General features: G+C 48.7%; 1 protein-coding gene across 3 annotated transcripts in view; it reads right to left on the bottom strand.

Annotated features, from left to right (window-relative positions):
- Positions 1 to 2,825, bottom strand: part of LOC119167895 (retinol dehydrogenase 12) — a 159,527-nt gene extending 156,702 nt beyond the window's left edge. For all 3 annotated transcript variants that reach the window (XM_075867259.1, XM_075867261.1, XM_075867260.1), the window contains exon 1: positions 2,550 to 2,825. In XM_075867259.1, the coding sequence (XP_075723374.1) occupies positions 2,550 to 2,709 (160 nt within the window). In that variant the 5' untranslated portion in view covers positions 2,710 to 2,825. The remainder of the gene's footprint in view (positions 1 to 2,549) is intronic.
- Positions 2,826 to 25,856: the final 23,031 nt, after the last annotated feature.

Raw genomic sequence — 25,856 nt, 5'->3', positions numbered from 1 at the left:
ATGCAGCAGCCGCAGCCGGGATTCGATCCCGCAACCTGCGGGCCAGCAGCCGAGAACCTTAGTCACTAGACAACCGCGGCGGGGCCAGGAACAGCTCGAAGCTCTCCCATTGTGAAGTACACCGTGCTCTAAATAGTCGAACACTTCTTCCTAATAAACAAGCGGATTTGGGCTCCCTGTTTCGCCGAGTATGTTGTAGAATTTTTCAGTCGTTCGTTCTAGGGGTGATAAGCCAAGTCCTCCGTCCGTCGGCCTGACACGGTATGAACATCCATATGAATATCAATATGGACATTTAATCATCATATTCGCATTGTGATTTACAAACAACTCTGTGATATACTGTACACACGTGTTGTCACGTCTTTGAATTATTAAGTGGACGATGTGTGGGTGTTATGATCTGCCGGAGCATTGCCGACTCTTCATCATTCAATTCGTGAATAAAGTTGCACTCCCTCTCTCTTCATAAAGGGAGGGCAGCCCCGCCGCGGTGGTCTATAGTGGCTAAGGTACTCGGCTGCTGACCCGCAGGTCGCGGGTTCGAATCCCGGCTGCATTTCCGATGGAGGCGGAAATGTTGTAGGCCCTTCGGCTCAGATTTGGGTGCACGTTAAAGAACCCCAGGTGGTCGAAATTTCCGGAGCCCTCCACTACAGCGTCTCTCATAATCATATAGTGGTTTTGGGACGTTAAACCCCACATATCAATCAATCAATCAAAGGGATGGCACGGCGTCAAAAAGCGACGCGCTCCGACGGGTACATGTGGTCAGGCCTTGATGTACCGCATGATATGAAGTACAGCACTCCGTTTTTTCGAGTTTTTTTTTTTTGCAATTTGGAAAGTGACTTTGCGAGTTTAGATTTCTGGAAAAAATTCCGCGTTTATCAGAATGTATTTCTCGCAAATTTCCAATACTCCTAAATCCGGCGTTTCACTTTCGTTTTAAAAGCTGTTGCAATGCCTTTTTATTAATTTTATTTCCAATAAAAATACGTCGCAGTGTTGCAGATAGTTCAGCCCTTTCATCCTTTCACTTTTTCCCCGTTCAGAATGTAAAATTTCACAAAGTATACATTCTGGGGGGTGGGGTCAAGTGCTAGTGAAACTGTATCTCAGTTTTTTTTTTTGTGTCCCAGCCTCACTTACGTTCATGACAAAAAATAAAAGACCTATGAATATTATTCTCGATACTTTGTAATCTTAGATGAAATGAAATCTAACCACGAAAGCATGTATGTGAACACACTAAGTTTGTTTTAAATGTATTGAAGGGTTGATTGATTGATATGTGAAGTTTAACGTCCCAAAACCAACATACGATTATGAGAGACGCCGTAGTGGAGGGCTCCGGAAATTTCGACCACCTGGGGTTCTTTAACGTGCACCCAAATCTGAGCACACGGGCCTACAACATTTCCGCCTCCATCGGAAATGCAGCCGCCGCAGCCGGGATTCGATCCCGCGACCTGCGGGTCAGCAGCCGAGTACCTTAGCCACCAGACCACCGCGGGGGGGGGGGGGGGGGGGGGGCATGTATTCAAGGGTTGAACGCGCAATCACATACACGTGCAAGCACGAATACTTCAGTATAAGACACTTACCCCCGTATTCACAAACGCTCCTCGGCTCGACTTTCACCCTTCACTTGACAAAGCTGAGCACTGCGCCGCTGTTTGGCTGAAAATGACGCTGCGATACGCAAGAACAGCAGCAAATTATCGCTGATATGCAGTGACTTGCCCTGCCTAGAGATGGCGCTCCCATCGGCTTTCTCAAGTGAAGGTGGAGCGTTGGGTGAACGGCCGTTCTAGAATACGGGGGTTACATCTGTTTTCGAATCTTAAAGTTTTTGTAATAGACACAAACATATACTTTACGACAGTCGCTGCCGCTGAAGGAGGCGCGCTCCTCTCGACTGATGATTGTCAGCTTTAAAAAAATGCCCTTTGAACGTCAAAAAATATCCTTCCAAAACAGGAGCTTACCGGATAAATCCCAGTCGTCAGAAATTTTACCGACGAGTGTTTATTGAATTTCTCCTACTATATAGCGTTGCATTATAACGTCAGTCGTGTTTCAGCATGCTGAAGCTAGTGCTTACGAGTGTTGCCAGAATGAAAGTGAGCACGCGCTAGTTCGAGGCACGTGTCACTACGAAGCTCCGTCGGACTTCACTGCCCTTCGGGAGCGGCATTTTTTTTTTTGTCTTTCTTGGTTAGGTATTAGACACGTGCCCCCCCCCCCCCCCTTTACACGATAGGCGCGTGGAATAAGCGAACTAAGACACTGTCTTCAAATGGTTCCGAGCATTCTTAGCTTCTGCCACTAGAGGGAAAGCTGCCATGGCGCAGTCCGGGAGGGAGCATGAGACTGCTCGATTCCTTACAAAAGTCGCTGTCCCGCTAAAATGACGCCATGACCCGCGAGGTCGTGCGATTTCCAGCCATACATGGCACCCTGCATGGCTGGCAGAACGTGATCCCGAAGCAGCGATTCATTCCTTTGCAAACATCGACACATCACCAGAACTTGGAAGAGCTTGCCTGTGATGCCAAACTCGGCTCCGATCATATTCCAGCGCTGGTTCTTGAGCGCCACGTCCTTGAACTTTGGCTCCTGCCGGTTGTAGAGGTACGGGTACGGTCTCACAAGCTCAATGAGACGCTTAAAGTTTATCGTCGGCGTCTGCGCTACGGGCGGCATGTCTGAGCCCACTGACGCGAGCGAACACTACTACTACAGCCAGCAAGGAAAACGCTGCAACGAGCGAGAAGTGCTGCAACGACGAAGAAAAGGCTCCGGCGGAACGAAGCTCCACGCGCCGCTGTAGTGGCGCTCCGATCGGCGAAGCGCTGCTTCGAAGCGCCGCTGCTGCCCCGCGAGCATTTTTCAGCGGTAAACAGCGCGACCGCTCTCGCTCCTTCTCTCCTACTCCGGAGGGGAGCGCTGCTGGCTGCAACGGCGCGGCCCTGTGCAGCTGCTGCTACAGCAATGGAGGGCATGTCGGGGCGCCGTGCTGCGAGGGTGCCGCTGCTGCTCCGGCTCCTGCCCTGATATCAGGCGCATCGCGGTGCTGTGATTTTGTCGCCTCCATATGGATGGCGTCACAATCGCTACATGCTCACAACACGCTTCTGTAGCGCTTTGTTGTCAGAATGCTCCGAATACCCGTTTGCGGAGGCTGGCGTGGTATGGCCGCCAAACGACAGCTGCGACGCGCTTCGTTGGAGCGGCGGAGAGCTGCAGCGTCAGCGAGGCGTGTTGCTTTCATCAGCGCTCGCTCGTGTTCTAACTTGTGTGTGTGTTTGTATCTGTATGCGTGTGTCCATAGACGATTACATAACATTGTAGTTGTCTTCCACTGTGAACATAAGGTAATATAAGCATACAGACGATTACCACTGCGATGTGGACGAATCCACCAGCAATTGCAGCTAAGTGACGCTGCATGTCGGTGGCCCCTATGTTTCATGTAGCCATAATAACAACGATTCACTTGGTTTTACGTGCCGAAACCACGGTGTGATTACGAGGCACCCTGTATAGAGGAGACCAACGCCGAGGGAGGCGCTGCGGAGCGTGGCGCTGTCAATGTGGGGAGAAAACTGGTTACTCGAGTGTTCGCCTCTCCGCTGTCCCATTCAACCTGCTTGAAAACGCGTTGCTTTGCTCGCACGCTGCACGCGTTCTGCACGTGTTTTTGAGAGTCTCGCGTCGCGCGCGGTTATGATGTATGTGCTCTGTCCGCATTTAATAGGATGCCGCAATTGAGGATTTTTTTTTTTTCGTGGCAGCAATTTGGTAAAAGGGCAGCGAAGCAAGTTGTAGCAGACGACGACGTCCTTGTCAGAGCGAAGTGCGTTTCGCCAGTGAAAGACGACGCTGTTTACAACTTTTTTTTTTTTCCTCGTTCAGCGAACTGGGAGCGCAGAGAAAAACACAAAGGACGAAGCGAGGAACCACACAACACGAGCGCTCAACACGAGCGTTCCTCGCTTCGTCCTTTGTGTTTTTCTCTGCGCTCCCAGTTCGCTGAACGAAGAAAATTAATTACCAACTGGCCCACATTTTGATCCTTCTGCTGTTTACGACGTTAGATGTGAATAAAACTTTCTGTACGTTCATAATTATATACCCGTTTTATTTGGTTTGCTGTGTGTACTATGCAGTATGTTTGTTACTGGATGCATGGGTAAGGCCGCTTGTCGTGCTTTAGGTTAAGTGGTTCTTGCGCTGTGACTGGTATTAGTCGGGATACCTTAATTTACTAGCACCCGCCCAAGTTATCGTGCGGTATATACACAGCGCTTCAAAAATAAATGGCCTATTTGGGGCTTCTTTCTGACCCACAACGAAAATCGACATCTATCTTGCGTGTCTTTCCTTGTATTATCACCATTCTCATCGCGGGTACCTTGAGTTCACAAACACCGTGCGTACCATCATGATGAGCGCCCAGCTCTCAGAGAAACCTTTTTGTGTGTGTCTAATCTGCAGGAGAAGAGCGCATTGATATAAAGGCATTTTATCTTGGTCACGTATAAAAAATGCACCGTGTTGTTCGGGCTACCCCTGCACACTCAGTAACAACTAGTTCACTGTATCTGCCAACGTACGTACAACAAAGGCTAATGCATTTTTTTTCTTTTTTTCATAGTTGTACAAGCTTTTGGCAACCACACACTTCCGTCGGCGCTGCGTAGATTTAAAAATATATAACAACACATTACCAATACCACATGTGCACACAGCTTCAACTACTACGTCCCCAACAATATCGAATAATAGTAGCAGCATAAAATATTTCTTCGCTATTTTTTAACAGTGCTCTAAAGACGGGCGTTGAAAATTTATACTTTTAAGGTGGGGACGTGCATCTCCCAGAAACTCGATAGATTAGAGGAACGGTGACGCAGGAATTAACACCCGTAATTTTGAATGCATTGTGCGCGTGCTAATTTTTATGAAAAAAATTGTTTACATACTTTTTTCGGCACACTGCTTTAATCCATTTCTGTCGTCTGCTTGTTTCGTACCATCGGTTTGGGAATCGGTAGAATTTCACTGGTGGAGTCGACCTCTTCGTGTTTGCATGGTTATTGTGACAGTTGACGACGCAGCAATGTCACCCCCTTTTCTGTTGGGGTGACATCGCGGAACGTTTCACGTGCAGCGCGTGCTTCGCAAATGCGTGGAAGCCAAAGGGAGCGGAAGGGTCGGAAGACTCTACTGTTGTGCGCTTTTTCTGGCAGGGGAAAGGCAAGCGCTGGCGTCGCCGGGCAAACTTGAGCGGGTCTCCCCTATAGTGAAGCACTCCGAAAATATCGAACTCCTGATATTGCTTAACCTGAGCAAACATGACACGGTGCACGGGCCCTTACAGCATATCGCATCAATCAAAACGTGACCGCCGCAGACTGCATGGCGAACTTTTATGACAAATGCAAAATGTTTTCTGCAGTATATAATTGCCGCTATGTGCGCATGCCTTAAAAAGAGTGAGATGGTGCCACATTAGAAATGTCTGCAATGTACAGATAGTGTTTTGTCGTGCTTGAACAACCATTGCAAAAGAATGCTCATGTGCTTCCTGAAAGATCTTGGTATTCTTAAACGAAACAAGTATGCTTAAAGGGCCCCTCACCAGGCCCCATGCGAAATTGTAGTTAGACAGTGGAAGTTGTTGGCTGTCGGATGAGGAACATTTTACCACGAAATTTTTTTTTTGAATCGCTTCATCACGAGCGGAGAAAACAGGTTTTTTGAAGCGGCGCGAAACGAGGATGAGAGGAGGCGAGCTTGAAACCCTTGCCGCTCCTCTGCGCGGCCTTCGCAAGCCAAATCTCTTCCCCACCCTCCACCATATTTAAGAAATTAAAATTTTCTTTAGAAAATTGGTTCCGAAAATGAATAGTGTAGTAAAGTGACCGACCATTACTTTTCATAGTGTAATCGTAGATGGTCTAGCGTACTGTCTGGGATATTTGGCGTGGAACGACCCTCATCTCCTCCAAAACCCGAACACTAAACCCGAAAAAACATTCGAAATGCCTGAGTCTATTCAGGGATTCATGAAACACGAATTAAAAAGAACGAAACCAACCCATGACTACGCTTTTCCTCTGGGGAAAATTACACGTATTCGTAAAGGCACTTAATTTTTGTCATAAAGACAATTTACACCACTTGCAAAAAAACCCAAAACAAAACTTACAAAGAATAAAACACCCGAAAGTATTTGCCTTTTCATAGTCGAACCTGGCTGTGATGAACGCAAAATAAATGCAAGCGGAGTTGGAATGCTGCGCATTAGTAGACAATTCTGTGAATTTACGCAAATGTATTCGGATGGCGAGGTGACCAGAAACTTCATTAAAGCGTTCATGTGCACGTATTTGAGATTTCTGGCGCCGATTTCCTGCTACGGGCAGAGCGAAATAGCCGGTCGTGAGAACGATAACCAACAAGCTCTCGTAGGACGTGCCAAGCAAGATTTAAAAACGTAAAAGTGATCTGCATTTACCGCTTAACAGAATGACGTCCTCGTCTTCGGTGTCAACGCCGTCATCTCTTGCTTGCCCCATCGGGCGGTCGCCAAGCAGAATGCTCATTTTGTCAAACCACCTCCACTTTGACGGCTCCCCGCCACTTTCGCGTAGGAGCAGGCGTTCCTGCGAATGCAAAAAAAAAAAGTCATTAGAAATTGAAGCGCCTGAAAACTTTTCGAATCACAGGGAGGAGGTACTTACAGCCGCGAAGCGTTTCTTCAAATTCTTCCAACAGGTCCTTATCTGCTGCCACGTCCACGTCAGGCCCTGTTCCTTCAAACATCTTTCCAGGTCCATGAATATGTGCATATTTTTTTGCCGCTTGCTATCGATCGAATCGCTCAGTTTTTTCTCGTTGACTAAAGCTAGCAACTTCGTTATTTCATCGTCTGTCCACATGGTGCGTCGAGCCCGCGAGGATGTCATCGTGCCTAGCGCGCGCGTACCGGCCGACAGAGTAACGTCGGAGTGGCGGGGAAGCGGAGACCGCGACGGGCGGGAGAGGAACCCTCAACTCAGCGCGACCGGTTGTACATGCCCTTTCTGAGCGCGGCGAGTTCGGTGAACCTACCCCCCTGTCTCCGGGACTCGCCGCCACGACTCTCCGCCCCGACGCGTCCACTTATACGTGGGGAGGGCGAGTCCGGAAAACCTGTTTATCTCGACTCAACGCGCCCTCGTCGGGTAAACGGGCCTTAAGAGTGTGGCAGCTTGCGCTAGTCGGTGTGGCATGACGATAGTTGTAGCGCGAGAACAAAACGACGACACAGAGACGAGACGGACACGAAAGACACGAGCGCTAACTTCCAACTGAGTTTATTGCGCAGAGCACGAAAATATATAGAGGATACAGTGACCATGTGATAAAAACCATATGGCACAAAGAGCAGAACACGAGTAAGAAAAACAAAAACAAACAACACTAAATAAAACAAAAGCACAGAAAAAACAGCAAAGAAAAATCTAGAAGAAAACGAAACAGAAAGGTAAAGATAATATAACTATAACAAAGTTATATTATCTTTACCTTTCTGTTTCGTTATGTAGAGCATTGACCGATATGTGGAGCATTGGCATGATTAAGAAGCCCGCACTAGATATCTATCGAACTTTTAAGCTGGAAATTACGAAGGAAAGGATCTATGATAATACTCGCGTGTAGTTCTCTACTGTTTGAGGCCAGGACGGGAGTATTGCGAACCAAGACATATCGGGCCAAATACGAAGGGGTATACACGGTATGCAGTGCGTGTGGAGAGGAAGAAGAAACTGCCGAACACTTGATAATGTTCCGTAAAGGACTTCACCCTATAGTTCAGGATGATGGAGCAGAGTTTTTCAAAGCACTGGGGTTTAGGGACAGGGAGGGCAGAATAGACTTTAAGCGGGTAGAATTAACTAGAAGGAGGTTATCTAATTGGTGGCTAAAGTCAAGACACGAGTGAAAATTAAACCCTTCACTGCAAAGTACGAATCCTCAACCTCACTATTTAAAGAAAAAAAATCTAGTTTTTCGTTCATTAAGTATTACGGCTTGGTGGCGCTAGCCACAGCCCGATCTAAAGGGTGCAGCCATATCCATACATGCATCCTGAAATTTGACCCATTTCCGCGGTGCGCAGCGTTGCAAATTTTGGCAGACGTGATCATGAACGCCTCGTGTAACCATGCGCTTGTCAGCTCGAAATTGTCAAGCCCGGTGAGTGGTCCTTAAGTAACTGCGAAATAATTTGAAGGCTATTGTACTGTTTCGAATGTTTACACGTAATACAATGCGTCTGGTGCATTTGACTTTTTTGAACCGCAATCCCGTAATAAAAGGACAGACATTCCATTACGAAAGAGAAGGTGCATGGAGCGATTGCTGAGAGTTGACAGTGACGTATATACGCTAAAAAAAACAAAATTCACATCATCAAGTGAAAATATGGGTTTCATAAAAGCAAAACTAAAAGAAAGCGGGACTTCTCTCCTTTTCCCATTTTTCATAAGACGTAGTGTTTATATCGCTATTAGTGTCAGTGATAATTTCGAAACAGTAATCTCCTACCCGAAACGGGTTCAGACTCTTGGTTTACCAGGAGTTCCGACACGTGGGAGGCCAAGACTTCCGCACGGGACCAAGACAACCAACGAGGACGCGTAGCCAGGGCCCTTAAGGCGATTGCGGCCAGAGGATTCCTGGAACTAGGGACCTTTCCACCCAGGGTGACCACGAGCTCGAAAACACTGCTTCGGGAAAACAAATTTTCACTTCGTCATAATCAACTTTGCAGTTTGGATAATGAAGAGGTCACATTAGAGAGTTTTAGTACTGCGGAATGGTGCTACGTACGCATCACGCAAGCGCCTTGCGTTACGTGGCATCGTTTGCCACTAATCGGCTTTTAGTACGCCGTAGTACCCGCGTACGTAACGAGCGTGAAGCGTGTTGCGCCATCTGGTAGATCAAAATAGAAGCACGTGTTGTTGACAGCCAATGTGAGCCAATACAAGTGTTATAGCCAGATTATGGCCATATTTTAAGCCACAGAGCCGGTTGGTGCTTGCCTTCGATGCCGCCATTTTGCAAAACGAAGTCTCGCGCTGTCGCGAACTTGTTCGAGAGCAGCGCGATCAGCTCATACGTACGCACGCACGCATCTCATGCGTGCGTACGTAGCGGCTGCGTACGTAACGCGATACGTGCGCGATGCGGTCTGCGCATGCGCACTACGCAGAACCTGGCGTCCTTACCTACGCAACGCCACCACGTACGCAGCGCACGCAGTACTAAAACTCTCTAGTTATTAGTGCGTAGCGGGATGAGTAGCGATAAATCACAAGCGCTGTCAAGAGTAGAGCCCTGCGGTGCCACGCATAGGACACGGTATAGTAAGTAGCCCCCGCGTGTCCCCTTGAATCCTGAAATCGGTGGATGAACTGTCCAATCAAATCGCTTGAGTGCCTGCCTCTTGATAAGAGCACCGGCTCCTCGCGACCGCTCAGCTCCGAGAAATTAACGTGTCAAGAGCAATGAATTTTGGTCGCGTTGCGGCACGTTATAGTGTACAACACTCTTGAAGAAAAAAAAAACGCAGCGAGAATCTAGTAACGTTGGCGAGAATGGAGAAACGCGCTTTGTTCCTCCTTCGAGCGACTTTCTCCCTTTCGGGCGCCTTACTTATCGCGCCTTCTCGCGGCAAGGGCCAAAGGAGCAACCGTTTCTCCTTTGGAGTTCACCCGGACCATTTTGCGTGCAGAAAATACTAGGACCTTGGGCATCTGCCTCAGTTGCGCAGAAAGCGACTAAAGCACGGCTAGTTCACCTAAAGTCAACAAACCTGAGCAACCGCCTGTAGACTGTGTGTGCTCCCCGAGTGTGCTCGTGATTGTGTGTACCTTCTCACCTCTCTGCAACCTCATTTCTCCCCTTCATCCCTTCCCCAGTGCAGGGTAGCAAACCGGATGTGCGTCTGGTTAACCTCCCTGCCTTTCCTTGCAGCTTTATCTCTCTCTCTCTCTTTAGAGTTCAAATGCACGCGCGTATGCGCACGCTGAGGCTAGCCGGCCCCAGCCAGTCGCGTGCGAATACTGTTACCGACGATTGATGCAAACAATGCAGGAGTATACGTTTATACTTTCGTTTTATTGGTGTAGAGTAAGAGCCTTCTTTTTTTTTTATCGCCAGGCACTCGCACGATGCTCCCCACACTCCCGTGTATGTCTTGTGTTGCTGCATATACCAATTTGTCACGAATACAAGGAACTCCGCTTCCCTAAACAGTCTTGCTTTATCGATTACCTTAGACACCGGCGGCGTAAACTCGAGGGTTGAAAAAGAAAAAAAAACACATCGCGTGGTGACGTCATCGTGTTGTTGCAGGTCCTGAAAATCTGTGACGTTATCGCGACATTACTACGATGTCACGCAACATGACACCATACAAGGTGACGCTCGTCACTTGACATCGTCGCTTTTTCAAAGGGTTGTAGAACACGCAGGCGCGACAAAGCGACGTTGGGAGCAAATAAGATTTTGGTGGGAATTATCAATATGATCGACTGAGGAGGAGGAGGAATAAACGTTTATTTTCGAAACGGTAAAGCGGTGTAGGTTCTCCGTTCAGCTTAGGCGAGAGGTTTCCTCATTCCAGGAACCCTCTGACCTTCGCTGCCTCCTTGGCCCTGGCAACGAGACGTCGTTGTTGGTCCAGGAGAACAAAAAAAAATATAAAGCAGATCCGCGAAACAAATGCTGATGGTGGGGCGCCCTGCCGCGTAGGTCTAGTGGCTAAGGTACTCGGCTGCTGAACCCCAGGTCGCGGGATCAAATCCCGGCTGCGGCGGCTGCATTTCCGATGGAGGTGAAAATGCTGTATGTAGGCCTGTGTGCTCAGATTTGGGTGTACGTTAAAGAACCCCAGGTGGTTGAAATTTCTGGAGCCCTGCACTACGGCCTCTTTCATAATCATGTGGTGGTTTTGGGACGTTAAACCCCACATAATCAATCAATGGTGGGGCGAAGCAGTGTGCATCGGGTCGTGAATTGTGGCCTTCTATTTTGTTCTGGTCACTATATAGCCCTTTCATTTGCTCTTCTTTACGTTTTGTTTCGTCATGTGTTGAAAAATTGCGATAGATGAAAACATTGGAATGTATCAGAGCTTCAAGCGGAATTCTAAATCAAACATTCTACGTGGCAGTCAGCTCTCTTGCTCTTTCTTTTTTGTTGTTACAGAAGACCTGTTATTCTCGCGCTTGTCATAGAGAATTATACTATATAAGTAAGTGTATAAGTAAGTATATACTATATAATTAAGCATATACGTAAGTGTATACAATATATATAAATATATTTATCTATGGTTTGTCGGGCGTCGTTAAATAGAAAGTGTCATCGCCATGAACCCATACGCACTGTCTTCGTGCTCTTCTTCATCGCCGTCCTCTTGATCCTGTTCTGCTGCGCTCCTTAGTCACGTGTCACAATTTGTTCGAAGTGGGATGCGATAACTCAGATCGGCGAGAAAATCAGTACACAAAAAAAAGAAAGAGGGTGATAAACAAAGATATAGAGACAAAAAGAGAAATCCTTAGGGAACGAAATCTTTCGGGGAGGCGAGAATCGAACATGCCTGCCCACGATACGAAGGCGAGTGTTGTAACCCCCTCAGCTATGCAGTGTTGGGAATCCCACCGCTGATCACCAGTTGTTGTGATCCCGGGGAGCTGTGGTAGCGTGATGTAACTTCGGGTTGAGGAAGCGAACGCTTACGAGATGGGGATACGAAAAACAAACAGGTTTATGACACTATTTACAAATATTTGCAGCATGGGGTTAAGAGTTCGCAAACCACGAACGTGGTGGTTGAACCGCTACACAGTTCAGAGCCATCACAAACTACGAACGTGGTGGTTGAACCTTTACTTGGTCCAGAGCGACGTCCCGCACTCGGCGGCGTCCTTATAAGCCCTGTCGGGCTCCTCCTTCTTGCGGGGAACACCAATCACACACACACAACAGGTGAAAGGTACGAGCAGGCACGGCGCACGTGAACATCCAATTTCGAGTCAAGATCACTGCACTTAAAGGTGGCGCCAGAGAGGCTCTTGCTCGTCGTGTATGTCGCTGGTCGAGGGGTCCCAAGCTTTGGACAGCAGACATCAAACGGTCCGCCAAACGGTCCGCTCAATTAGCCGGGCACTTTGGGGCGGCGGTCGCCATTTCTTCAAAGGAATACGCTCTTTGTTGTCCACTCCGGAACGGCTTACAGCTTCGTGGCGACAGGACGTCTCATCCGCCGGCTAGCAGGGACAATAGCTGGCGAGCATAGACATTCGGCGAGTCGGCTTACTTGTTGGAGGATTAAAAGAGCGCCGCTCCCCCGTCATCTCTGGACGCTGGTTCCGAGAAAACTGGAGTTCCAGGCGTGGGAACGCGGCCCGGCTACGCTTCTCAGCGACAGCATGGCGCCTGCTGACGCCGGTCATAACAGCAGGCACAAGAGCAAAGTATTTGGTGGTATAGTATAGCATGTTGGGTGGGAAAGGGGAGCGAAAAGTAGAAACGATAGGGTGATGAGGAAGGGAGAACGTGTACAGAGAGAGAAATAGTAGAGAGAAAAAACATGGAAAGAGGGAGACAGAAAAAAAGGTAGAAGCACAGAAAAACAGACAGAAAAAAACAGCGAAAGTAGGGTTTCTTCTTGCTTTCTTCACGTTTTTGCTATAGTAATGCTAAGTTTGGTTAGGCTGGCAGGGACGGAACCTGTGATCTTTCAACATCGTGTCGGTGGAGGGGGGGTGGGGTGTAATCTTCAATGTATCTAAGAGGGGGTGGACGCAAAGCTGGCCCCATATACAAAGGGAGGAACGGCACTTCAGAGCACCGTCGGGCGACGAGAAGCTGCGTTAACATATGCAAACACGTGTAGAAAAAAAAACAACAACAACAACAAAACTCGCGCGAAATTGTCGCCCGCTGTGTCATATGTTCGTTCTTACGGCGAAGTGGCGCCGTGCCGTTTCAAGTGAGGGTACACAACGCTCGCAGTACCGACTGCACGGCGCTTCTATTTAGCGGTGCATCCCATTTCGGCCGTCCTCAAAACACCGGTCAGAGCAGGATCGACGTACGATCAGATGGCGTCCGCGCACGTGGCGTTTCGCGACCGGCCTCCTCCCTGGCGACGGCTACGTGATCGTGGCGCGTCTCTCTGGGATGCGTGTTGGATTGCTGCGTGGAGAGGGGAAGAGGGAGAGCGAGAAACTCGAAGCCGATGTGGCCTTCCGCGACGCGGAAGGAGCTCGGCTTCCCTGGACGGCGCCAGCCGGACCGGTACCCGATTGAGGCCACCGCGAATCCAGGACCCTCTCCCACGAGACCTCCTCGGCGCCCTCAACAACAACCTTTGCGTCGGCCGTGCCGCCGGACGTCGCGACCAACGCCCACCGCAGCAGACCCCGATTGTCGGTTGGGAGCTGCGGCAGCTTCCTGTTGAGGGCCATTGCTGAACCACAGATGGTTGCGGGTATGGTTAAAGGCTGCGGGAGGCAGTGTTCTGGCTCTGATTGAGAGCTGGCTGCAGGGCGAAAGTGAGCGAAACTGCCTGCGGCGGACTCGTCAGTCGAAAACGAACTTATGTGATTCTTAAAGGGAAAAGAAGAGAAAAGTGAGCCCCGTAACTGTCTGCACCAAAGTGCGACACCTCAACAGTAGCTCACGAAAGATGGGGGTAAGGAGAGATTAAAATGATAAGAGTAAAGATAGATAGATAGATAGATAGATAGATAGATAGATAGATAGATAGATAGATAGATAGATAGATAGATTGATAGATAGATAGATAGATAGATAGATAGATAGATAGATAGATAGATAGATAGATAGATAGATAGATAGATAGATAGATAGATAGATAGATAGATAGAAAGAGAGATGCGCCAGGGCAGTGAGCGACGACATAAGAGAGATAGGAAAGATAGAACACGGTCACAGACCTATAGAAAGAAGGAACCTAGCTTGTTCTTGTCATAATATTGATGATTTGCTGCGTCTTCAACATCTTCAAGAACGCCATGACACTTTGTTTCCGCTATTTTTTGGGAGAGAGGTTACGCACAAGTGAGAGCGTACGGAAGCTCTAGATCGCCATTGGTCGTACTCGTTGTCGGGAGTTCGGTAGAGGATCGCGCCAACTCAGGTAAAACAATCATTCGCGCGCATGCGGTCAATGATTTGCGAAATTATGTAGGACTGGGCAAGAATTTGCGATGGTTTATTTCTAAAACATGCAAACAAAGGGAGCTGAGGCCTGCGGTTTCTTTTTTGTCTGTCGTGAGCTTTATAGTATTGCGGCCACCAGTAAGCAAGTTCAAATGTACACTGATTAGCCAGAACTACATAGAAAGTACTGGACTTGTCCGTTCGTATGGACGTCTTCGCTGCGCGTTATTCAATATTCAAATGGCCCATTGACATGGGGCACTACACCGATGTCGGTGGTACCTCCAGCAACACAAGCATGATGTCATTAAAGGCCACACAGTGACAAGTGTTCGAACAAAGCGCGGTTCCATCAAAAAATTAAGACTGCCCGCACATGTCTGCTGTATAGATCCTGATAAGAACGCAGCCTTGAATCTTCAATCGCTCGAACCACCACAAACAATAGGAAAAACAAATCCCAAGACACCATCAGTAATGATATCAGTGGTTTTATGTTCCGGATTCGCGATACGTTTGCGGGCTCCGGAAATTTATACTTTATTTGGCTTTCTTTAATGAGCACTGACATGAAACAGTATACAAGTCCCTTCCGCAATCCACTTCTATCAAAATGCGATCGTGTGATCGAAAACAAGACTTTCGAGTCAGCAGTCAAGCATCGTCACCATTGTTCCATCAAGCGGCACGCATGAAAGCTTCAATAAAGTAACCTAAAAAATTGCCAAAGCTTGAACTGATCCTCGGAAGCCTTGAAACAGCGGAACATGACGATGGCGCGTGAAGTCTTGTCCAGTTGCGTCTAGCTAGTTGATGGTAGGTTGTTTCTGCGCTGACCATCAGCGCAAAAAGGATATCAGTTAAACCACAGACCTTCACAGACACGACATGGATATTCAACCTTCAGAAACAGACACTCGCGCTGAAAACAAGCCTTCGCCACCTCTAATAGACCTGCGGACACGTCGTCATTCGCTTAGGCTTTCCATCGCTTCGGGGTCTTCTCGCCGCCGCCATCGTCTTTCCCATTACCTCTGTCGCTGTATACGTACTCGGGGTCTCTCGCTGGCCATCGCGTCGCAGCCATTTCTAGTCGGGCTGAGTGTGGCCTTGTTCCTCTTTAGTGGAAGTTGAACGATTTACCCAAGTTTCGGTGGCTTTCACGTCCGTCATGATGATAGAGCTTCGGTGTGGAGGGAACAAAGTATGGTTTGCTGAACAGTGTCACTGCTAAAAAAAATTGAAATCAAATTCTGGCTTTCTACGCTCTGTATCCATGGATATAGGATAATGAGACGATCCCTAGCGGTAAAATCGACACTGCTTTCAATCAGCTCTCTAACGTGCACGCAAATGGAAGCGCGCGGATATTTTCACATTTCGTTCCCATGAAAATGCGGCTGTCCTGGCCAGCTGGGATATCAGCAACCTGGAACACATTAGCCAATAGATACCATAGAAGAAGTTGGTTTTCGGGTGAGTTCATGTCTGAGTTTGTTGAACATTTCGAAACTATAGCGCAAAGTTATAGTGACATAAAAATAAAGGGGAGGAAAGAGACAGACGGGCACTAAACTACAAACTGTTTGTGGCCGGTGCAGGCTAAAAAAAACAGGTAAACTTCAACACATGCGCAGTGGCGTGAAAGTTACCACAGACATGTAATCACGTGAGCAGTTCATTAAAGAACGACAATTCAGATTGACAACCCCGCCGCGGTGGTCTAGTGCCTAAGGTACTCGGCTGCTGACCCGCAGGTTGCGGGATCGAATCTCGGCTGCGGCGGCTGCATTTCCGGTGGAGGCGGAAATGTTGTAGGCCCGTGTCCTCGGATTTGGGTGCACGTTAAAGAACCCCAGGTGGTCGAAATCTCCGGAGCCCTCCGCTACGGCGTCTCTCATAATCACATGGTGGTTCTGGGACGTTATACCACACATATCAATCAATCATATCAAACAATCAATTCAGATTGACAGAGTGCAATGTATGCGTCACTGACACAAGCGGACCCATTACTTCGAATATATGATGCGCCCCTATAGTTGTTCCCTTGCTGTTTGATCTCCGCTTTTGAAAATAATCCTATAGCTTGCTCAAAACGTGGCACACACGAGCATGCTTTCATGTAACGCGCACCATCACTCTTACCAAGGTGCGCTCCAAGATACGCACCATTACTCGTATGGTGCGCATCTTCATGCGCATGCCACGTCACGCTCGGGTGGGCCACATTTTGAGCAAGCTTGGATCATCGGGAAAAGCGGAGATCAAACAGGAGTGGAACTATCGTAGAGGCGCATCATATTACAAGTAATGGGTCCACTTGTGTAAGTGACACGTATATTGTACTCAATCAATCTGTACTGTCGTTCTTTCAATGAACTGACCACGCGATTACGTGTCCGTGGTAACTCTTCCACGCCACTGCGAGTGCGTGAATGTAGCTGTAACTCGCACTGTAAACAACTTTCTCGTGAATGCCGCCATGTAGCTTATAATAGTGGGCGGATCTCGCAATCCACTTGCTTGCGCAAACACTGCAGCGCATCGCTGGTGAACAGCCGAACAGCTATAGCTCCCTGGTGATTGGTATACCATGCGTCAAGCAACGCCTCGCCCTCGTGCTGCGCTATATAGCAATGCAGCAACTTGCTATACCACCGACGCCTATAAGGTCACCGCTCTTTGTACCATGAAGCGGCTATACGTGCTACCACATTTCAATCCCTGTGTATCGCCCTACCGACGGTTGACTGGCGGGTGAGCCCGGGTGAGCCCGTGGCTGCGCAGGATCCCGGTGAGTACCAGTAGTCCAACTGATTACTTCTCAGGGCATTTCCAATGTGCAACAATCTTTAGAATACCGTTTGAGAGCGCTGCGGGCTTTGCGGGTGAAGTAGGTGCCATAAGAGTTAGAGTAGCGTTTGCCCTGCTGCGAACCGCAACGCACGATCGCAGCGACACCGTATAGCCTCGAAACCAGCGCTTGCGGGCCACATGCGGGCCGCCATCACCGCACGCAATTTCGCATTTTCTGCGTGTGGTCCGCGAACGCTGACTCGCGTTACGACGCATGCGCATGGACAGCGACCGCACCGCAAGCGCTCGCGGTGCGCTATTCTAGAACTCCCTAACTTTTACATGAGTAGCACCGAGCTACGTGTTTTGAGTACACCGTAGTTATGTTCAGTTTGCCGCCATATATGGTGCGGGCATTCCTTTTTCTTGGCGGGCTGCGTTCGTTCGCTGCGAAATATTCACGATGACAAGCGCAATGCAACTATTCACGCGAGAAATGCCACCTGTTGGGCTAATTGCACCTAAAGTGTAACGCACTGAAATTAAGGTGTGCCGGTGTTGAACGCTGTAGGGGTAGTGAATTAAAAAAAAAAACATACATGGGATCTTTCAAGGGGTTCAAGTTTTGCCGTTGCAAATTCGCAATATTTTATAGCGAACGTTTGTGACATTATGCGTATCTATCTATCTATCTATCTATCTATCTATCTATCTATCTATCTATCTATCTATCTATCTATCTATCTATCTATCTATCTATCTATCTATCTATCTATCTATCTATCTATCTATCTATACGACTTAGCGCTCTCCCGGTATAGTTTCGTTAGTGGAACGAGTGTGAGCACGTAAGCGGCTGTGTAAGCAACCGGGAAACAACCGTTTTGTCAGTGTTCCTCGTTAGCACCGGTGTAACGCTGTTTCAAGCGGCGTCAAAACACTGCGCCCACGAGTCATACGTGACGCGCCTCGAGCAGGCGGGCGTGCGTTGCGAAGGACTGCAGCGCTCCGCCGGAGCCGCTGAGTATAGCGCACACTCGACGACTGTTCATCGGATGCACCGACCACGTGTCACAAACACCCTCTCCTTCCCCGCGAGCTACTGGTATCGCGTTTCGATCGCCGAGGGCTTGTGGCACGTCCTTGGCGAGCCTTCACACAGCGATGGCAGGTTGAAGAAACGCCCCAGGCCTGCGCCGAGCGCTCAGCACCGTCACAGTGAAAGCTGGAAAAGCTGCCACTTGCTGGGCACCTACTACGATGATTGATTGATTGATTGATTGATTGATTGATTGATTGATATCTAGGGTTTGACGTCCCAAAGCCACCATGTTATTATGAGAGACGGCTCCGGAAATTTCGACCACCTGGGGTTCTTTAACGTGCGCCCAAATCTGAGTACACGGGCCTACAAGATTTCCGCCTTCATCGGAAATGCAGCCGCCGCAGCCGGGATTCGATCCCGCGACCTGCGGGTCAGCAGCCGAGTGGCCACTAATGGCTACCAGCAGCGGAGCAGCCCCTGGGCACCTACTACGCCATGAATAATAATCTTTTGGGTAATAGGCCAGCATTCACTATGCTATCCTTCGCCATTCTTCGGAGGAGCGTGGTATCCGCACAAGGAATTTCGTGCATTTTTTTTATGCATTGGCTGACGACGACGATGAAGAATTAAGCCTGAAGTGGGTATGCGCCACTGTTAATAGGGGATCAAGAACGAGATTTCTAATGGGTTGCAGCATTGCATGACAAACTCGTTACGCGATTAGCATTGTGTGACGCCTGGGTGTTCCTTAAACGCTTTATTACTCAAATTAACGTGATTCCTTTCCCGACATCAAGCCTGCTTAAGACCAGTTTTGTAGAACATTGGGCTGCCACGCAGAGGATCCCGGTTCAAATCCCATTGGTTCCATGGAGTTGTTCTATTTACCAAGTTTTTTTTTTCTTTTGATACTGGTTACGCACACCGGCGGCAGCGGCGGCGGTAATGCGGCACCACACGTGACCCGCGGTTGATCTCATAACAGCTTTCGATGTAAAAATGTTGGCAGCGTACCTGTGTGCTTCACTGCAAGTGCACTCGACGACAATAGTCTTTTGCCGGCCGGTAATTTTTTTTTTCGTGCATAGCGTTGCATTTTCAGCCCAGCGTAAGAAGCACTACGGTATCTAGAATTGTGGGTGGTCAAAATTTCCGGAGCCCTCCACTACGGCGTCTCTCATAATCATATGGTGGTTGGTTTGGGACGTTAAACCCCACATATCAATCAATCAATCAATATCTAGAATTGTGTATCTGTTATCTTCTAGTAAAGGAACGCACCACCTAATACTTACCTATTGATGTTGGCCTTCAGATAGGCGTACCATTCTCTTTTTGATCGACTGTGTTCAAAGTATCAACGCCGCCCCTATAGTTCAACAGAGCTGGGCGTTCAACAAGTGCTTCACCTTTGGCCAAGTGGTAGAATGTACGCAGCCACCAGTTTAGGAAAGGTGGTCATTTGTTTGTTCTGTGCTGGAAACGGCTTTTTTCTCTCCCATAGTCGAGTACGAAGTTCTCTAAATTGTTTAGAACTTTCTTTACACACCATTGCAAGTGCCTAATTTCCGGCCGGGTGGCAGAATCGTATTTTATCGAAGCTCCTTAAACCATGGGTCGTGCGTTCGCGATGTATGTTGTAGTAGTGCGTCGTAGTACTGGGTAGCCACCTCCACAGCCGGACTAGAGGAGCGGCACACGCGCACTCATCGAATTGAGAAGGAAACCCGCGCACGTTAATCATATATAAAAAAGATAGTTGTTTCTGATGAAATAACTTAGAGACGAGTATATATATAGGTGACTTAACCTCCAACAAAAATTTGCCTTGAATTTGATGCTTACGAAGCCCCACCACGGTGGTCAAGTGGCTAAGGTACTCGGCTGCTGAACCGCAGGTCGCGGGATCGAGTCCCGGCTGTGTTGGTTGCATTTCCGGTGGAGGCGGAAATGTTGTAGGCCCACGTACTCAGATTTGGGTGCACATGAAAGAAACCCAGGTGGTCGAAATTTCCTGAGCCCTCCACTACGGCATCCCTCATAATCATACGGTGGTTTCGAGACGTTAAACCCCACAAATCAGAATCAATGACGCTTATTAACGAAAACTAACATCGGGAGGATGCACTTTGAGCACTATATCTGACCAGAAAGGGTTGCCACGTTAAACTCGCTGGGCGTAACCTCCTTGGTTTTAGCAAGGTAACGAGGGTTGGGCCGCGGCCGTGTCATGAATTATAGCGGCGGCGAAAGGTGGGAACTAGACACGAAACTCAAGCCGTAAAAGAGTGCACGCGTGCCACTATCAGGTCCGGCCGTGCCATCTCTTGTTTAGTCCTTGGAATGTCCGCAGGATAGTGGTACTTCTCTATGATGAATATGTGATGAAAATATGCAAGATGGTGGTACTTGGAGTGTTCACTAGATGAACGGACGGATGCACGGACGTACGGAAGCAAGAACGGATGAAGTGATGGATGCTTTTCCCCACTCATCATCATGCACTCCGTGTATGTGCTGCGATTTTTCTTGACAGACAGACAGACGGAAACGTCCAAATTTATGCGTTCAAGTATCCCAAGAAAGACAATTCGTTTTTAAATATTGACAAGGAACACGTGGGTGGTGAACACTGTTTAGGAATTGCTCGTTGGAGCTTATCTTGTTCACCACCTGTACGGAGTGGTTGGCCGGTGAATGAGCGCGCACCGGTTCATAATGATTGATAATTTTTTGTATCTGCTACATGGCAGACGTTGACCTGCTGTAAAAAGTTCGCAAATTAAAAAAAATGATGCGGAAATTCCAGAAATCGGCTTCTATACGCAAGCATTCCGAGCTCTTTTCTTTTTGTCAATTTTACTTGCAATACTTTTCTATGTTTCGCATATCTTAAAGGGGCACTAAAGTAAAGCGATGAGTCGGTTTAGATTGATAAAATTTACTCTGTGAACACTGATGTCGTTAATCTTGCCGTCATCCGTTTAGTAATATAGATGAAAATCGATTTCAAAGTTTAATTCTTAAATCTCGCACCACTATCTTTGCACGTGACGTCACTGATTACAAACTGTATTTATCGTATTCCGGCACTATAGTGCCTCCAAGAAATTTTCTCAAACTTGATGTGTTAACTATATATGGCCCACTCACAGGACGCTTCCCTTCATGTTTGTTGATTAGGAACTACGTATAGGCCCTTGTAGGATCCGTCAAAGTATGTGAGGTCACCAAGAATGGGGCGGAAACTTCGAAGCAAGCATTTAACAAATTTGTACCCTTAAGGGTGTTTTGCCTTGTGTATAACACCCTAACAGGCTGTATACGATAAGGGCGTTTTGACAGAGAAAACACCCATGTAATTGGTGTATTGGTGTGTCAAAAAGTCACGCTTGCGTCTTCTCCCCACAACCATTGTGTTTTTGGTGCCTTGATAGACCAAATTAGAAGCACTAGATAAATTGTTTTGATGTTCAGTGTCCTTTTAACGTTGCTTCTAGACAGACATGGAATACTTCTGGGACACGCTGTGGTATTATACACTCAGCACAAGCACATTGTTCACCGTCTACCATATTGCCCGCCGCAGTGCATGGTCTATAGTGGCTAAGGTACTCGGCTGCTGACCTGCAGGTCGCGGGATCGAATCCCGGCTGCAGCGGCTGCATTTCCGATGGAGGCGGAAATGTTGTAGGCCCGTGTGCTCAGATTTCGGTGCACGTTAAAGAACCCCAGGTGGTCGAAATTTCCGGAGCCCTCCACTACGGCGTCTCTCATAATCATATGGTGGTTTCGGGAAGTTAAACTTCGCATATCAATCAATCACAGTCTACCGCATTGTTCGTCGAGAGCGCTTCTCGGGGCAAATCTCGATCACTTGACGAAACGATAGATTTATTCAATCGAAACCGCGGTGTACGAAGCTGACCTTTATGTACTGATCGTCTACAAATCTGACCTAACAAATTCCTGCACCAACTCGCCGTGTGATCAAATGCCTTGACGGTGACTGCTATGGTATATTTTTTTCTTGCTTACCAGTAACAATGAATAAGGTATTCCGTGGTAGCCACAGACAGAACACTGCAAGGTTCGATCAATTTTCTCGTTCTGTACGGGCAAAATACGAAACGCGAATTGATTTGATTTGAGCAAGCTCGCGAAACATCTTGCAGTGTTAATCACCTCGAAAGATGAAGACAAAAGAAAACAAGCGCACACGGGATCAGTACAAGATGTCACACCGTCTTACCCAAATCGGAGCGCGCGTAATATTGAAGTCACGTTCAGGCGCTGGCATTCGGATGCTGAAATCTCTGCGTGAAATTCGAAAGCAACACCATGACCTTTGTCTTCACAGTTGATGCCAACGTGTGATGGATGGCGAAATTAACGGCGATAGAGCTCTGGGAGTTATCAGTCTAAACTGACTCAGTGTTTCCTTTTAGCTTCCCTCCAAAATGCCAGCCTTCAATCTTCCCTAACGGTGTACAGCCCTACTGTTGCCGTGAGCGCGGAAACCGCCAACACGCTTTAATAAACGAAACCCTGTCATGATCTGAAGGGCCTCGCGACGGCGAAAGCGAAACTAAATCCGTCCGGGGAGGAGCGGAGAATGAGGTCCCGTATTCTCCGACCTCCTCTCCCGCGTCTCTCCCAAGAAACGCCGGGAGCGAAGGGAGACGAGTAGAAAACTGAGGGAAGCTATTCGCCTGCCGCTTCCCGCGTGTTCTGTGCATCGTTGCAAAAGCTGCGGAGCGCGACGCTCCACTCGGTCGGCCGGGGTTACGGACCGGTAGCGTTTTCGAGACGTTCATAACCAGGTTGCCTCTGTAGACCGTTTATGCTGCAGCATATACCGGCATTTTGTAGGCCAAGTTCATTATGCAGGCACCGTGTGACCTGGCTGGTACGTGGTGGGCTGACAGGCGGCGGAGATGATGGCAGTATGCCAGAGTTATGGCTAACGAGGTGCTATTAATAGGTGTCTAAAGCGAAAGTGGCGTGGTGATGTTCTTCAAACAGCGCTGAGTTTTGTCAGCGTTCGTGGAACTACGTCTGCTGACGTATTGGATTCTATGCAGACCGTGCCATGGCAACAGGAGTAACCAAGCCTAATTTTTCGAAGACAGGTTCAAGGTGAGGGAAGGAAATTTTTCGACAGTGCGAGAAGAAAGAAGACCATTTCAATAATGTAGAAATGTGATTGCAGCTTATGGAGCTACTTTGACAACACTTCTGAAGTGACACGTGTTCTGAACCAAATGAATGAGAGAGAGATATGGTGTGAAGAAAGGCAAAGAAGTTAACCGAAAACCAAGTATCTGGTTTGCTTTCCTGCATCGGGGAAGGTGGAAGAGGAGATAGAATATTAAGTTAGGTCTAGGAGAGCATGTGGCGCATTAGTGTGTAACTTTTACCTGCGTCATAATTTGTAGATTGTGTGATAATGTGTCACTGTGAAACGGGTGCTTTTTTGTGCACTTTTAAGAACCTCCAATTTTCCGCTCAGTTTGTTTGGATCTTAACAAAAATTAGGGCCTCAGAAAGAGAAATTCGCTTGCTACGTGTTCTGCGATGGCTTCTGAAGACTTGTTTTAATGAAGCTTTCACAAAGATAAATAAAACGGAAAAAGACAGTCTCAGAGGACGCCGAAGGATGTTATGAGATCAGAACACGATTGCATTGCTTTTGCAGAGGTAGTCGTTACGGACGGAGTAGGGGGCAGGTGATGCAGTGTCTGCTGCGAGGAATACCATCGCCTACGCCGCTGCGGCTTGTGGTTTCTGCTGCGCAGCGCACGTCAAGTGGCGATGCGGAGACGCCGGCAGGGCGCGCTATTTCTTCAGTCTGAGCCGAGAAATGCGGCAGCAGGTGGTTGCTGCGGTACTTGCTGGTGCCGGCCTCCGTTGCGGTGGTAGAGGTCACGTGCTTTCCGGGCCCAGCTTTTGCGGACGCCAGCTAAGCATACGCGCATTCGCCGAGCATGTCAACAAAAGCTTTCGCGCCAAAAAAGTTGGCCGTACCTTAATAGTTGTTACCCTCAACCTCATACGTGGCAATCTGTTGTCGATTGTCCGTGCTGAAGCACCGAATTAACCAGACAGCATCCAGTGCTATTGTTCCTTACTGCGTCTTTTTGGTCTGCAAGCGCGATCAAGTTATTTGTACCTCGCAAAATGATGCGGCCTTTGTGGATGCGTTTGTAGCCAAAGATGTTGTTTGTTAGTTTAAAGCGAGCTCTCTTCAATTACGTGCAACGGGTCTCACACCGCGCTTGTTAACTTACCTGTGGGCCCGCTGGGAACACGGCGGGTGCAACCCGCTCAGAACCGATGACAGTGAAAGGCATTGTTATGTGACCGAAGCAGCAACTGAAAAGGAATAACTCCACTGCACAGCGCGCTTTCGCTTTGAAATGTTTTAAATGCGAGATTAGGATGGTAAGTTTCCAGGTGAGTGCATGGAGGTCTACGTTTCACGTAGCAACCCCCGATGAACAGCGCCGCTCTTTCCCGTCCACGGACACTGCACCGAACTGACGGCAGCGTGCGGCTGTGGAAGAAATCGAGCCTTGCGGCTGCCGCTGCAGGACGGGCGGCTGCGCGCCAACTTTTCGGAGAGGAGGAAAGCCCCCAACGGCAAAAGAAAGGAAAGAGAGGAGGCGAAATGGCGGCGGTTCGCTAAACAGGGAGAGAACGGGAGGAGTTTGCGAGAGACAGACGAGGAAAAAGAAAGCGAGCGAATAAAGGATGAAGGAGTTGAAGAGGGAGACGATGGGAATATCGCCGCCGCCGAACGAAAATGGAAACGAGCCCCGCGTGTGGCGAAGAGGAAGAAGAATATATCGCGATGGCAGGAGAGGAGGAAGACGACGAGGAGGCAGGAAAGTTAATAGAGAGAAGCGTTGGAAATAAGGAACGGGCGAGTTGAAAGAAGAGCAAAAACGGGACAGGGGGTAGCTAGATAGAGCGGGGACAAAATAAAAAGAATGCAGCTAGGAACACAAGGCACGATGAGGAAAGAAAAAGAAAGTGAAGCAGAACAAGGAACGAAGGGGGAGCGTACGTAGTGGAGTGTGGGTGGATGGCTGGGGATGTGCGGGGAAAGGATGTGTCTGTAAGGAGAGCAGGAGGGCGCAGTTGTCGGTGCGTGTGCGTGACGGAGGGCACACACACGGCAGACTGTAGGACGGTCTGTCTGCTTCTGCTTTTAAAGCTTGGCCTGCTCAACGACGACGGGCTACGCCATCGGCAGGATCGATCGCTAACGCGCGTAGCGGCGCCCTCTCCCTGAAAGTGGGCGCAAAACTGGGGGGGAAGAGTTCAGCCAGAGACGGGGTGCACTCCCGAAGAGCGCTCGTAGCGAGCTCCCGGAGAAAAGGGAAGGAGAAATTTCAGGCTGAGGTGCTATCTGGTGCGCATGCGCCATATTTCGCGGCATGTTTCCACGGCAACGATGTGGGGGTCACACGAACGCGCGGTCCCTTTGGCGAAGTGGGCGCACGACGTCGCCGGCAGAGGGCGCTTGTGGAGAGAAGTGCGAGACCCTTTCTCTCTCGCTTCGGGTGCCTGCCGCTCTCGCTGCTCGGGTGCAGTTTTCCTCGTTCTTCAAGCCGTGTTCCTCGCTCTCGTCATCTCTCTAGTTCTCTCCCGCTCATTGTCTGCTCTTGGTGCTTTGTTACTTCGTTTCTTCCTCTCCCTCTAGTGGAGGCACCGAGAACCTCCTTTCCAGTGGGAGAGCTCC

This window comes from Rhipicephalus microplus, chromosome 6, assembly GCF_043290135.1.
Source record: "Rhipicephalus microplus isolate Deutch F79 chromosome 6, USDA_Rmic, whole genome shotgun sequence".
NCBI lineage: Eukaryota > Metazoa > Arthropoda > Arachnida > Ixodida > Ixodidae > Rhipicephalus > Rhipicephalus microplus.
This window is presented reverse-complemented; position numbering and strand designations above follow the sequence as displayed.